Source organism: Haliotis cracherodii, unplaced genomic scaffold (assembly GCF_022045235.1).
Source record: "Haliotis cracherodii isolate W230 unplaced genomic scaffold, xgHalCrac1.p SCAF_3, whole genome shotgun sequence".
Lineage (NCBI taxonomy): Eukaryota > Metazoa > Mollusca > Gastropoda > Lepetellida > Haliotidae > Haliotis > Haliotis cracherodii.
The window spans coordinates 13,358,420-13,368,973 of NW_027266286.1; the positions used below are offsets into that span (position 1 = coordinate 13,358,420).

General features: G+C 39.8%; 1 protein-coding gene across 1 annotated transcript; it reads left to right on the forward strand.

Moving 5' to 3' along the window:
- Positions 1-8,052: 8,052 nt before the first annotated feature.
- Positions 8,053-10,554, forward strand: LOC139475911 (toll-like receptor 4). The gene has a single exon (XM_071259129.1). It carries the CDS (start codon positions 8,053-8,055, stop codon positions 10,501-10,503), a length of 2,451 nt encoding a protein of 816 aa, XP_071115230.1. The 3' UTR covers positions 10,504-10,554.

The window sequence follows — 10,554 nt, forward strand, 5'->3', positions numbered from 1 at the left end:
CCTACACATAGTAATCGAAATCACGCACACAGACTTTTTATCTACCTTATCCAGGGTGATTAGACTATCAATACCAAGACATAATCTTTATTGCTATGAAATCATATCGATCTATTCACGTTAGTTACCGTATCGTGAAGTACAACCAGCTCTGTAATCACTTCATTTCAATGGTGGTGGAAACATAGGGTGGGATTTTACGACAGAGAACAACTTAACACACAACAACCAGGGACATAAAACTTCGGCTTGTTTACACGTTTCCCAGGAAGGTGTTGGCGCTGTACTGATTACTTTTGTATGTGACAACACAAGTCCGTCTATGGGTCCACAACATTTATTCCAATGGTATTTTGCAGGTATCATAATCATAATCATAATCATGGTATCCAGTTAGTATGTGCCAGACCTACCTCGACCAACCTCTCTCGCTGCTGTCCCAGGGTCAACTCCAGACCAATACAAAGCATTGTCCATTGATCCCTAAGGAGTCATTCACGGTCAGACTGCCATGTGCCGCACACGCGACACATGTATGGTCAGTCTGCAGAATTCCACACCTCATCCACCTCACGTTTCAGTGGCCAACCGGCCTGTCTAACCAAACACGTATATATATATATATACAACAGTTACTATATACGTCTTTGTTCCAAGGGGCGGTCGGTTAGCCTAGTTGTTAAAGCGTTCGCTCGTCACGCCAAAGACCCGGGTTCGATTCCCGACATGGGTACAATGTGCGAATCCAATTTCTGGTGTCCCCCGTCGTGATATTGCTGGAATATTGCTAAAGGCGGCGTAAAATCAAACTCACTCACTCACTCTTTGTTCCAACTTTATTTATAAGCAGCTGGCCCATACACTGACTCTGTATTGTTGGTCATTGTAATAATAGTCAAGATGATGTTATCTGTTTTGTATTGTCTACACTGTGAATATTTATATAGATATATTTAACTTAACACAACTCAGGATATATAACATATATAAACTCTCTTATAACACCTATGCCCCGCCAAACTGCCTACGATGCATGTGTTACCTCGGTCCCACAAGTCACGTGATAAACTGACCCAAAGAGTATAAAGAAATAAATGTAATCCAACATTGACAAGATAATGAAATGTGACTGAAGCTAGGTATAGGAATAGTGTTTGTGTAGAAGATCTCAAAAGACGACATTTGACTAATGTACTTGTTTTTCGAATGTCGGTTCCTCACTCTGAAGGGAATCTTATTTGTCTAAGATTCAGATAACAGATTCCTTAATTATTTAGATTCAGGATTTCACATTGTTTGCGTTTTGTTTACTGGTTAAACTTTGGCAAAAGCCGTATAAGGATACGTTCACAAAAGTGTTCATAGTTTGGTATTTAGTGGTCTTGGTCAAGTGAAGCTTTGCACAATTTAGAGAATGGGTTTACTGGTGGACCTGGATCCGGAGAGTATTTCGGTGGTAGGTATGCGAGTATCACATGTGGTACCTCATCCAAAATGTCTGGAGACTGCTAAACTGGAACCTGGACGACAATGATCATAAAGATCCTGGTAATACCCAATAACATTGTCAAGTGATGAAAGTAGGTTTTTTGTCATGTCCGTTTTATGTTTTCATTGCCTAGTAGCAATGTATTTGGCAGAGGCACACTCGTCCGAAAGTTGCTCGCGCCACGTCAGTCTGTGAAACTTCGCGTGTCCCCATGACAAAGTTTTTAAATCCTTGTTGATTTCTATTGTGGCATGCTAAGAATCAGTTGCATCATACTTGGAAAAGATGTTCAGATAAGGATTTGTCTCCTCGTTACACACGTTTTGCTGTGGGCCTTAATCTACCCAGAGTCATAAGACTGTGGTAAATTTGAAAGGTCACTGCATGATATGTCTTACTGTCCCGATTTTGTACCAAGATAAATGTATACCGTGCGAATCCATCTTTAAACTAAATGTTATGAAGAGAAGTGTCATATTTTAGCCAACCCCCTGTGCAGATGGTACCACAATGGGGCCAGTATCTCGACTCCATGACGTTGTGAAATGAGATTTCCAACAACAACGTGTAAACGTGTCCTTGCCACCCCAGACCATTATCGAACATCCCCCAAATGGATTATGCGCCACTACAGTAGCATCATGAAAACTGTTTACTCGCCTTTGGCCATCATGAAAGCACATTTGCATTTGCTTTTATCATAAAATAGCACTCTTGTTTTATTCCAACGCTGATGATGTCGGCACCGTTGCAAACGAGCGTGTCTGTGACGTAGTGTCAGTGGTGGACGATTTGCCAGACGTTGAGAACGGAGACCAACAGAACGCAATCTGCTTCGTATGGTGGCCTGGCTAATGCGGACATTATTGGCGTTAGAGTGTTCACAAGGTACCTATCCTGCCTCTATGTTGTGACCCTCGGACGACCTGGTCTTTAAGCATAGGCAGCTGTTCAACTATCCTGGTACCGCTACCACAGCCTCGCAAAACCTCTCTAAGTGACGTTAAGACGCACAGCCAACTGACGTTGACTATTGTCGCATGCCAATAGCACTACGTTGACTTGCAACACTCAAAAATCGACGCAATGTTTGACGTGTTTCCTTTTATTCGCTACTATTTATAACCATGTGTCCATATCGTGATTTCCACGAGCAGCAACTGACAAATAGTTGTGTTCGGGCGATACGATTTGTGACCATGAACACAATGTTTAAATTTGTGAAAATTTGCTCAGCGTTTACCTGCTACTGAATTAATTAGCATGGTTCAAATATTGTTTTGAATATTACAGCCACAATGATTCACATCAATATGGACTGTATCAAATGGGGCTTTGCTTATTATAAGTTTTAGATGTGAATAGGAGACCTTCAGTTCTATCGTTCATAATTATATGGGTGACCCATCAATAGTTGTAGCCGCCGTGATATTGGTGGAATATTTCTAAACACGGCGTAAAACCATACTCACTCTCTCAGTAGTTGTTGTAGATAACAAAATAGTCTCTCATAACTCTATGATTATATATACTAATTACTCATCCATGAAGAGATCACCCGTTTCATAACATTACACCTTTATTAAACAGTGTTTAATAACACTATTTTTACATTGTCTGGTCATTCGCATCGAGACGTCGGTAGCACTGTGCAACTGTACTCTGAAACGCCTATTCTACATCTTGACGGATAATCTTCCCACTGTAGACACTGCTATATTTCAATCAAAACACCAGCAATGCATAGACACACTGCGCATGAGCATCAAAACTTTATTTTTCTGGAAGTCCGTAAGTTTTGGCAGAGTATATGGACTCTCACTTTATATTATTGTAGTGTCGTGGTATTATTAAGTTCAGAACATCACGAATAAACAATACATTATGTTGAAAGATCATCTCTGTCTATTTACGACCTTGTGCTTTCATTAAATGGGAACCAAGTGGACTCCGATGAAATCACATAGACAAAATGACAAAATGACTTGATGAGTCTTGCGGACCCCCCTTACCTAAGCTGGACCGAGTTGATGCTATATTTTCCGATGAATGCATGTATTTCTAACTTAGTAATGTTTGTGTGTATAATTGTTATTATGAATTTTGAAATCGACATCTTAAAGTTCCTATAATCGGTCTTGGAGAACGCTGCGTTCTTTATTACCAGTTTGCACCTTCGGTGATCAGTCTGTGGTCGCGTCATAAGCTCCAAATGTTGTATTCATACACCACCCTTGTATCAACAAGGTCTTTTTTCAACGCTGAATTTAGATCATGTCCAAAGGTGAAGTGAATACTATATATACTACTAAAAATTTGATAAGGATCGTAGATATTTTTCTTAATAAAAAAACAAAATAACTGCATAACTGGCAATATTGTGTTCAAGTGAAATCAAAAACGTCTCCAACACACGTGCACGTGCATTTCATGCCATGGGAAATGCGTTTCACATCACAGTTCATGCTTTTGCTACCATTGCACGATTTCCAATCAGGCAACGGTGTCTGATTCATTCTGAAACTGTAAACTCAATTGAGTGTTTACACTACGTTTATTTACGCAATGCCCCCTCAACGTGTAAGGCGTCGCCTGACGACAGAACAACTGGGCAGATGTATTGGAATGCTTGATGCTGGCTATTCACAACGTGACGTTGACAATGCACTAAACGTCAGCCAGAGCGTTGTAAGCAGGGCCTGGCCCCGACAGCAAAATTTTGGTACAGCAGCACACCGACATGGCGGTGGTCGTCAGAGGTCGACAACCCAATGCCAAGATCATTTTGTGGCTCTTCAGGCACGACGTCATCCCTTCTGGACAGCAACCAGCCTACGTAACGACCTCCTGAACGCCTCGGGGGTGAATGTGTCCACTCAGACGATACGGAATCGTCTTCACAATGTAGGTCTCTACTCGAGAAGGGCATGTGTCCGAATCCCCCTGACTGTTCGACACCGGCGGGAGCGATTGGAATGGGCTGAAGATCATGTCACTTGGACACGGAAGGATTGGGTTCCAGTTCTGTTCACCAATGAGTCCAGGTATTGTTTGGACTTTACAGACAGGAGGCAGCGTGTGTGGCGACGACAACATGAACGTTTCCATGATGCCAACATCAGTGAACATGACCGTTATGGTGGTGGTTCCATCATGGTCTGGGGTGGAATCAACAGAGATGGAAGGACAGATCTTCATGTCCTGGAGAGAGGAACAATGACGGGGGTGAGGTACCGGGATGAGATCCTCGATGTGTACGTCAGACCCTACGCTGGTGCTGTTGGCCCTGAGTTCATCCTGATGGATGATAACGCCCGTCCTCATCGCGCCAGGGTGGTTGAGCAGTACCTTGAGCAGGAGACAATTGTCCGCATGGATTGGCCAGCGCGCTCGCCGGACTTGAACCCGATTGAGCATGTCTGGAACATGCTGCAGGTTGCCCTTTCACGCCGTAGAGCACAACCCACGACTTTGGCAGAGCTCGGACATGCCCTCGTGGAAGAGTGGAACAACCTTCCCATTGGGAACATCCGGGTGCTTATTGACAGCATATCTCGACGTTGTCAGGCCGTCATTGATGCAAGGGGAGGTCATACTCGATATTGACACTTCATCGACTAAGTGTAATGATGGACTATCCCTCATAACTGTGTAATTCTTTCTCTTGTTTGCTGTTAACTTTTTTTAATGAAATGCCTTTTGGTGATTGCAGATTTCAAACATTCCATATTGATACAAGTTCATGCCGTTCATGAATTTTCATTCATAACATGATTAAACACGTTTCTGAGTCAGAGTCATGTCTTTTGTTATGTTTGTGGTAACTTACACACATATCACCTAGTGATCCTTATCAAATTTTGAGTAGTATATATACTGCACTCTTTCCAGACACGAATCTAAGCACCGATCCATTTAGTCACCTCTTACACAAGTATACTTGCATGTTGCAAAATCTATTTTGACCCCGAATCCCACAGAGGGTCATTCTAGTTGTTGGTATACATGATATGAAGGTCATTGGGTCACTGTTGGTGGAATAGTTTGGGTACTTTAATGTTAATGTCTGAGGTTGGCGTAAGGTATCAATGACCAAGACATGTCTCCAGCAAAGACACTTTAATATGTCTGACATGCACAACTAACAATCTAGTCAAGTCAACCTGCATGAGGCAACACTGTGGGTTAATGTTCACGGTTGATCAGTGGCGTTGAGTGTTTTTTTCCGATGATTCGTTCTTTCCAGTGGCCGGGATCCCATTTGAAGAAAACACAGGAGTCAAATAATCATGAGCCTATTCTATTGCAAGGATATTATTGGAAATTTGAACTAAACGCCAAATAGAGTCTGTTTGGGCGGATAATTGAGCCTGCTTATTCTCTTGCATTGACGTTTTGTATTTACTGGTTCGATGATTCTGCTGGTTGAAAGAAGCTCCCGTGTTCCAACATTAGCTTAGTAGCATTTATCTGTGATGAGCCTATTACAACAGAATTGAATGGGCCGAGACATTAAAACACCACACACATACACACACACGAACACACACGAACACACACACACACACACACACACACACACACACACACACACACACACACACACACACACACACACACACACACAATATATTTCTGGCCAAATAATCACAAACAACTGTGGGGGGTGAGGCTGGTGACGTTTATTGTATTATAGGTACGAATGTACGCACTTAATTCAGCCTGAAACAATGAAAGTACAACATAAGCAAATGTAACATAGAAATAAATATATACCATCCGTTATGGTTACTCTTTTAATTTCTAAAAGATAGATATCACTTCCATTAAATGAATAGCATTTACTTTACATTACACAATACATCAGACGTATCCGTACAATACATCCATACACAGATACAAAGTATATTAATATGATATAGAGTGATAACGAACATTACATACCAGATAGGTGATACCTGAACTGGTAATACCGTAACAATGATTGTACGGTGAACGTTGCCACTGAAAAATCTGCATAATAGAGAAATACAAATTCAGAATACTATATACAAGTGATATCCTATGGTAAAATAGTGTATAAAATATATAGTACAACAGCCACTCATTTCAGACATACAACACTCATACACGTACCAACAGACATCAAGCATACAGACATAAATTTACCTTCCATTACTGTCCAGAGGGGTCTATATTACTTAGTTTATATATATATAAATATATATATATATATATATATATATATATATATATATATATATATATATATATATATTTAGGTTTCGTGTTTAATAATGTTTTATACAAATAATAATTACTCACTGAACTGTGAGTTCATCAAGAACTATAAATATATACAAGATGCATTATGTTTCTAATAAATCAAATTAAGAATGCATTCTACAATATGTATTATTTCTAATTGCAATAATTAGAAAACATCCATATATAAGACATCATAAAATAAATAACCAACTAACCTCAAATATGAATAAATCCTTTCACAAATCCAAATCCTCACATGATAAGAAATGCATGCGGCAATAAATCTCGATGAGTATATGGTGTTTCCTTGTGAGGTGACAGTAGCAAATGATTTTGTAAAATTCAACAAACATTGTTGTAGCTATGGCCAGCTTGGCCTATCAACAAGACAATAGACTGGGCCGGGACGCGCTGGGGCAAAGAGTGCTGTAAGTCAAAAGCATGCAGTGTGACAATTAGTGGAAGTTAGACTGAGAGTAAGCTTACTTAATGTTACAGAGCTATGGAATGAATGTTTAAGGTATAAAATACTAAAGTATAAAACAAAACTAATATTATAACTAATAATATATTCTTATACTATTATATCGTAATAAACTAATCATTTAAAATGGTAACAAGGCCATATAACCTTACTACTTACTAATAAATCTTAATTAAAAGTTATGTACATAATTGAGGCTGCCACACTAACAGGTGCGTTTGTTAGGGCAGGACATGCTTACCTCTTTCGCAAACTCCTGGTGTCATCACCTTTACGTCAAATGGAATCTGTTTCAGCCGAGTTATTGCCGAGGGAAGAAGCTTGCATGTGTTCTTCATAGTGACCAACAATATGGTCGCAGTTGAAATAAGTGGAAATAATTTAACCAGTCTGAGCAATGGCACATTTCAAAAGTTCCCGAATTTTACTTATTTAAATCTTAATTCAAACTCACTCTCACAAATCGAGTCTGATGTGTTCAGAGGCCTGTTAAATCTGATGGTGTTGTTACTTGCCCAAAACAGACTCGATAACTCCTTCCCTGATGACATTTTCCGTGACCTTAAGAACTTGCAGAGAGAGTGAAGGGTTCTAAAATACAAGATCCATGTACTTAATTATTTGTGGCAGACAATTTCATTTTTTTCAACACGCTGACATATAGAGCTTGTTTCAAGAATTTTCGGGAAAATTCGTTTTACTTACCCACCCTTTCACGAGGAGCGTCGGTCCCTTAGGTGTTATCATAATATTTCTATGGCATAAGACATTAAGTTTTGTGATGATCATGCGTTCTTCTGTTTCAGACATAATGCTGAAGGCACTTCTTGTTTTACTGACAGTGAAACTGTGTGAAGGAAATGAAGAGTCGTGTGGCTTGTATTTTGACAAACAGTATGGAGGCTTCTTTGCTGACTGTACGGGGAGAAAACTCCAACAGGTTCCAAACTACCTTCCGGGAAACATAACAGCCCTGGATATCAGTGGGAATGATCTGACAATAGTCCAAAATAACTCATTTTACAAATTTAACAAGCTCATTTATCTGAACATGAACATGAACCATTTGTCAAAGTTTGAGCCACGGGCATTTAGTGGCTTGTTCAATCTTACCACTCTCCTTCTTGCCCGAAACAAATTAAAAGACCACAAAATGTCTTTCCCAGATGAACTTTTCCATGACCTTGTGAGTTTACACACTCTAAATCTTGAACAGAATGAAATGTCCTCATATCCAGATTGGGTGCTTCTTCCTCTCGTCAACCTCCACAGTCTGTACATTGACTCAGTTCCTGCTCCTTTGTTTGGTCCAGGATTCTCCAAACTAGCAAATCTGAAATTGTTACAGATGGATTCACGGTTTCTGTATGGAGGAACATGTTCAACCACACAACTCGCAAATGAAACATTTCAGAGTTTAAATGAAACCAAACTTGAAGTTTTGATTTTAAACTTTTGCTCAGATTTATCACGCTGCGAGTCTGGCGTTTTAGAGCCACTAATATTACTAAAACATTTGGAACTTACCCATAATCAAATAGGAATTCACAATGCTTTACATCTGCTCCATCCCTTCGTAAAGCAGAATATGAAAAGAATTTGGTTCAATGGTACATACAAGTTCAAAATGCAAGATGAAAAAGACATTGTCGATAGAGTCCTAACTAAACAAAGTATGCGTTATTTGACCCAAATATGTGTCACTGAAGTATCTTTGAGAAACAACCAGTTATATGTGATTGAATTTCCATCTATATACCAAGATCCTTTTATAGGATGTTTGAAAAAGATTGATTTGTCTGACAACTATTTTATTGGGGATGTAGGTATAATGTTTTTCTTGTTCAGATTTTCTGAACTTGAATATTTGGATTTCAGCTTTCAAAGACGGTATAATGACTTTCCAAGTTCTGTAACATTAAATGGAAACTCTTCTATAGCAGTCACGTTGCCCAAAAGCCTTATATACTTCGGTTTTTCTGGTTACATGGTAGTTGCCAATGGTGTCCAAGAAATCATTTTTCAAAACACACACAAACTTGAAACTGTAATGCTTGCTTCTAACTTGTTGTTTGGTTTAATGAAAGTGAGGGGTTTGGACAATGTCAGCAATGTTGATTTATCAGGAAATAAGTTTGACAATGTGTTTGATTTTCACTCATTTGCAAACGCAAAGCGGTTATCTTTACGAAATTGCAAATTACATTTGGCCCTTGAACCCTTCAGTGCACACAGCATATTCAGTTCTATGAAATCTGTGGAATATTTGGATGTCTCAATGAATCGGCTCCGATTTATACAACTACTTCCACTTTCAGATACAATCGTTCATCTAAATCTATCGCATAATGAGTTTGATACCATTCCCATTGAAACACTTTATTATCCACGCCTTATCCATATCGATTTGTCATTCAACCTCATTGGATATCTGGATAAAGATACCAGATCGAAACTCGACTTGTCAGCTGAAAAGAACAACCTCAAACTTATTGTACAAGGAAACACCTTTTCGTGTAGCTGTGAAAATCTAGACTTCATTATTTGGTTGATGGATACACCAGTGATTTATGAGTCTGACAGGAACTTCGCTTGCCTTCTGAATAATGGCACCATGACGGGAACCGTTGATGTGGCCCACAATTATAAAAGTCTAAATCGCTACTGTACAGGCAAATTGACCCTCAGTCTCTCAGTCACATTTATGGTGGTAATATTTACTACCATTTCTGCATCATACATGGTCTCCAAGAATCCAATACGATATCGTAATGCTTTGATGAGAATATTTGGATTAGGAATCAAATATTTAACACCCAAAGATTTTGCTTTCACCTTCTATATCGGATATTGTGACGCTGACATCCCTTTTGTCTATAGGAAACTGCGACCAGCATTGGAACTGTGTAATTCCCCCGTGCGTCTCTTCCTGAAGGATCGGGATGTTCTTCCGGGGGTTGTTATCGCCGACGGTATTATTTGCGGTATCACTAACAGTTGGAAGTCTGTCCTGGTGATTTCAGATGACTTTCTTGAAGATCTTTCTCAGTGGTCACAGTTTACTCTTGATGCAGCCCTGTACTCCTTATCGGATCTGATTCCTAGCCGGATTATTGTGCTACTTGTGGGCGCCGTGCAGGTTGAGGATCTCCCCGAGAGTCTGCTGAATGTGGTGGAAGAGGAGTGCATACTACGTGTTGAGGATTACCAGGATGGGGATGAGACTTTGTGGAAGGATCTGAGAAAAACTGCCGGTGTTTGATAAGGTCAAACGTCTTCATTGCAGCAACTCAATGGATGGTAGGGAAAGGTC

Bases quoted from the DNA above. Each gene is read 5' to 3' on its own strand.
- LOC139475911 (XM_071259129.1), top strand. From the start codon at position 8,053: ATGCTGAAGGCACTTCTTGTTTTACTGACAGTGAAACTGTGTGAAGGA.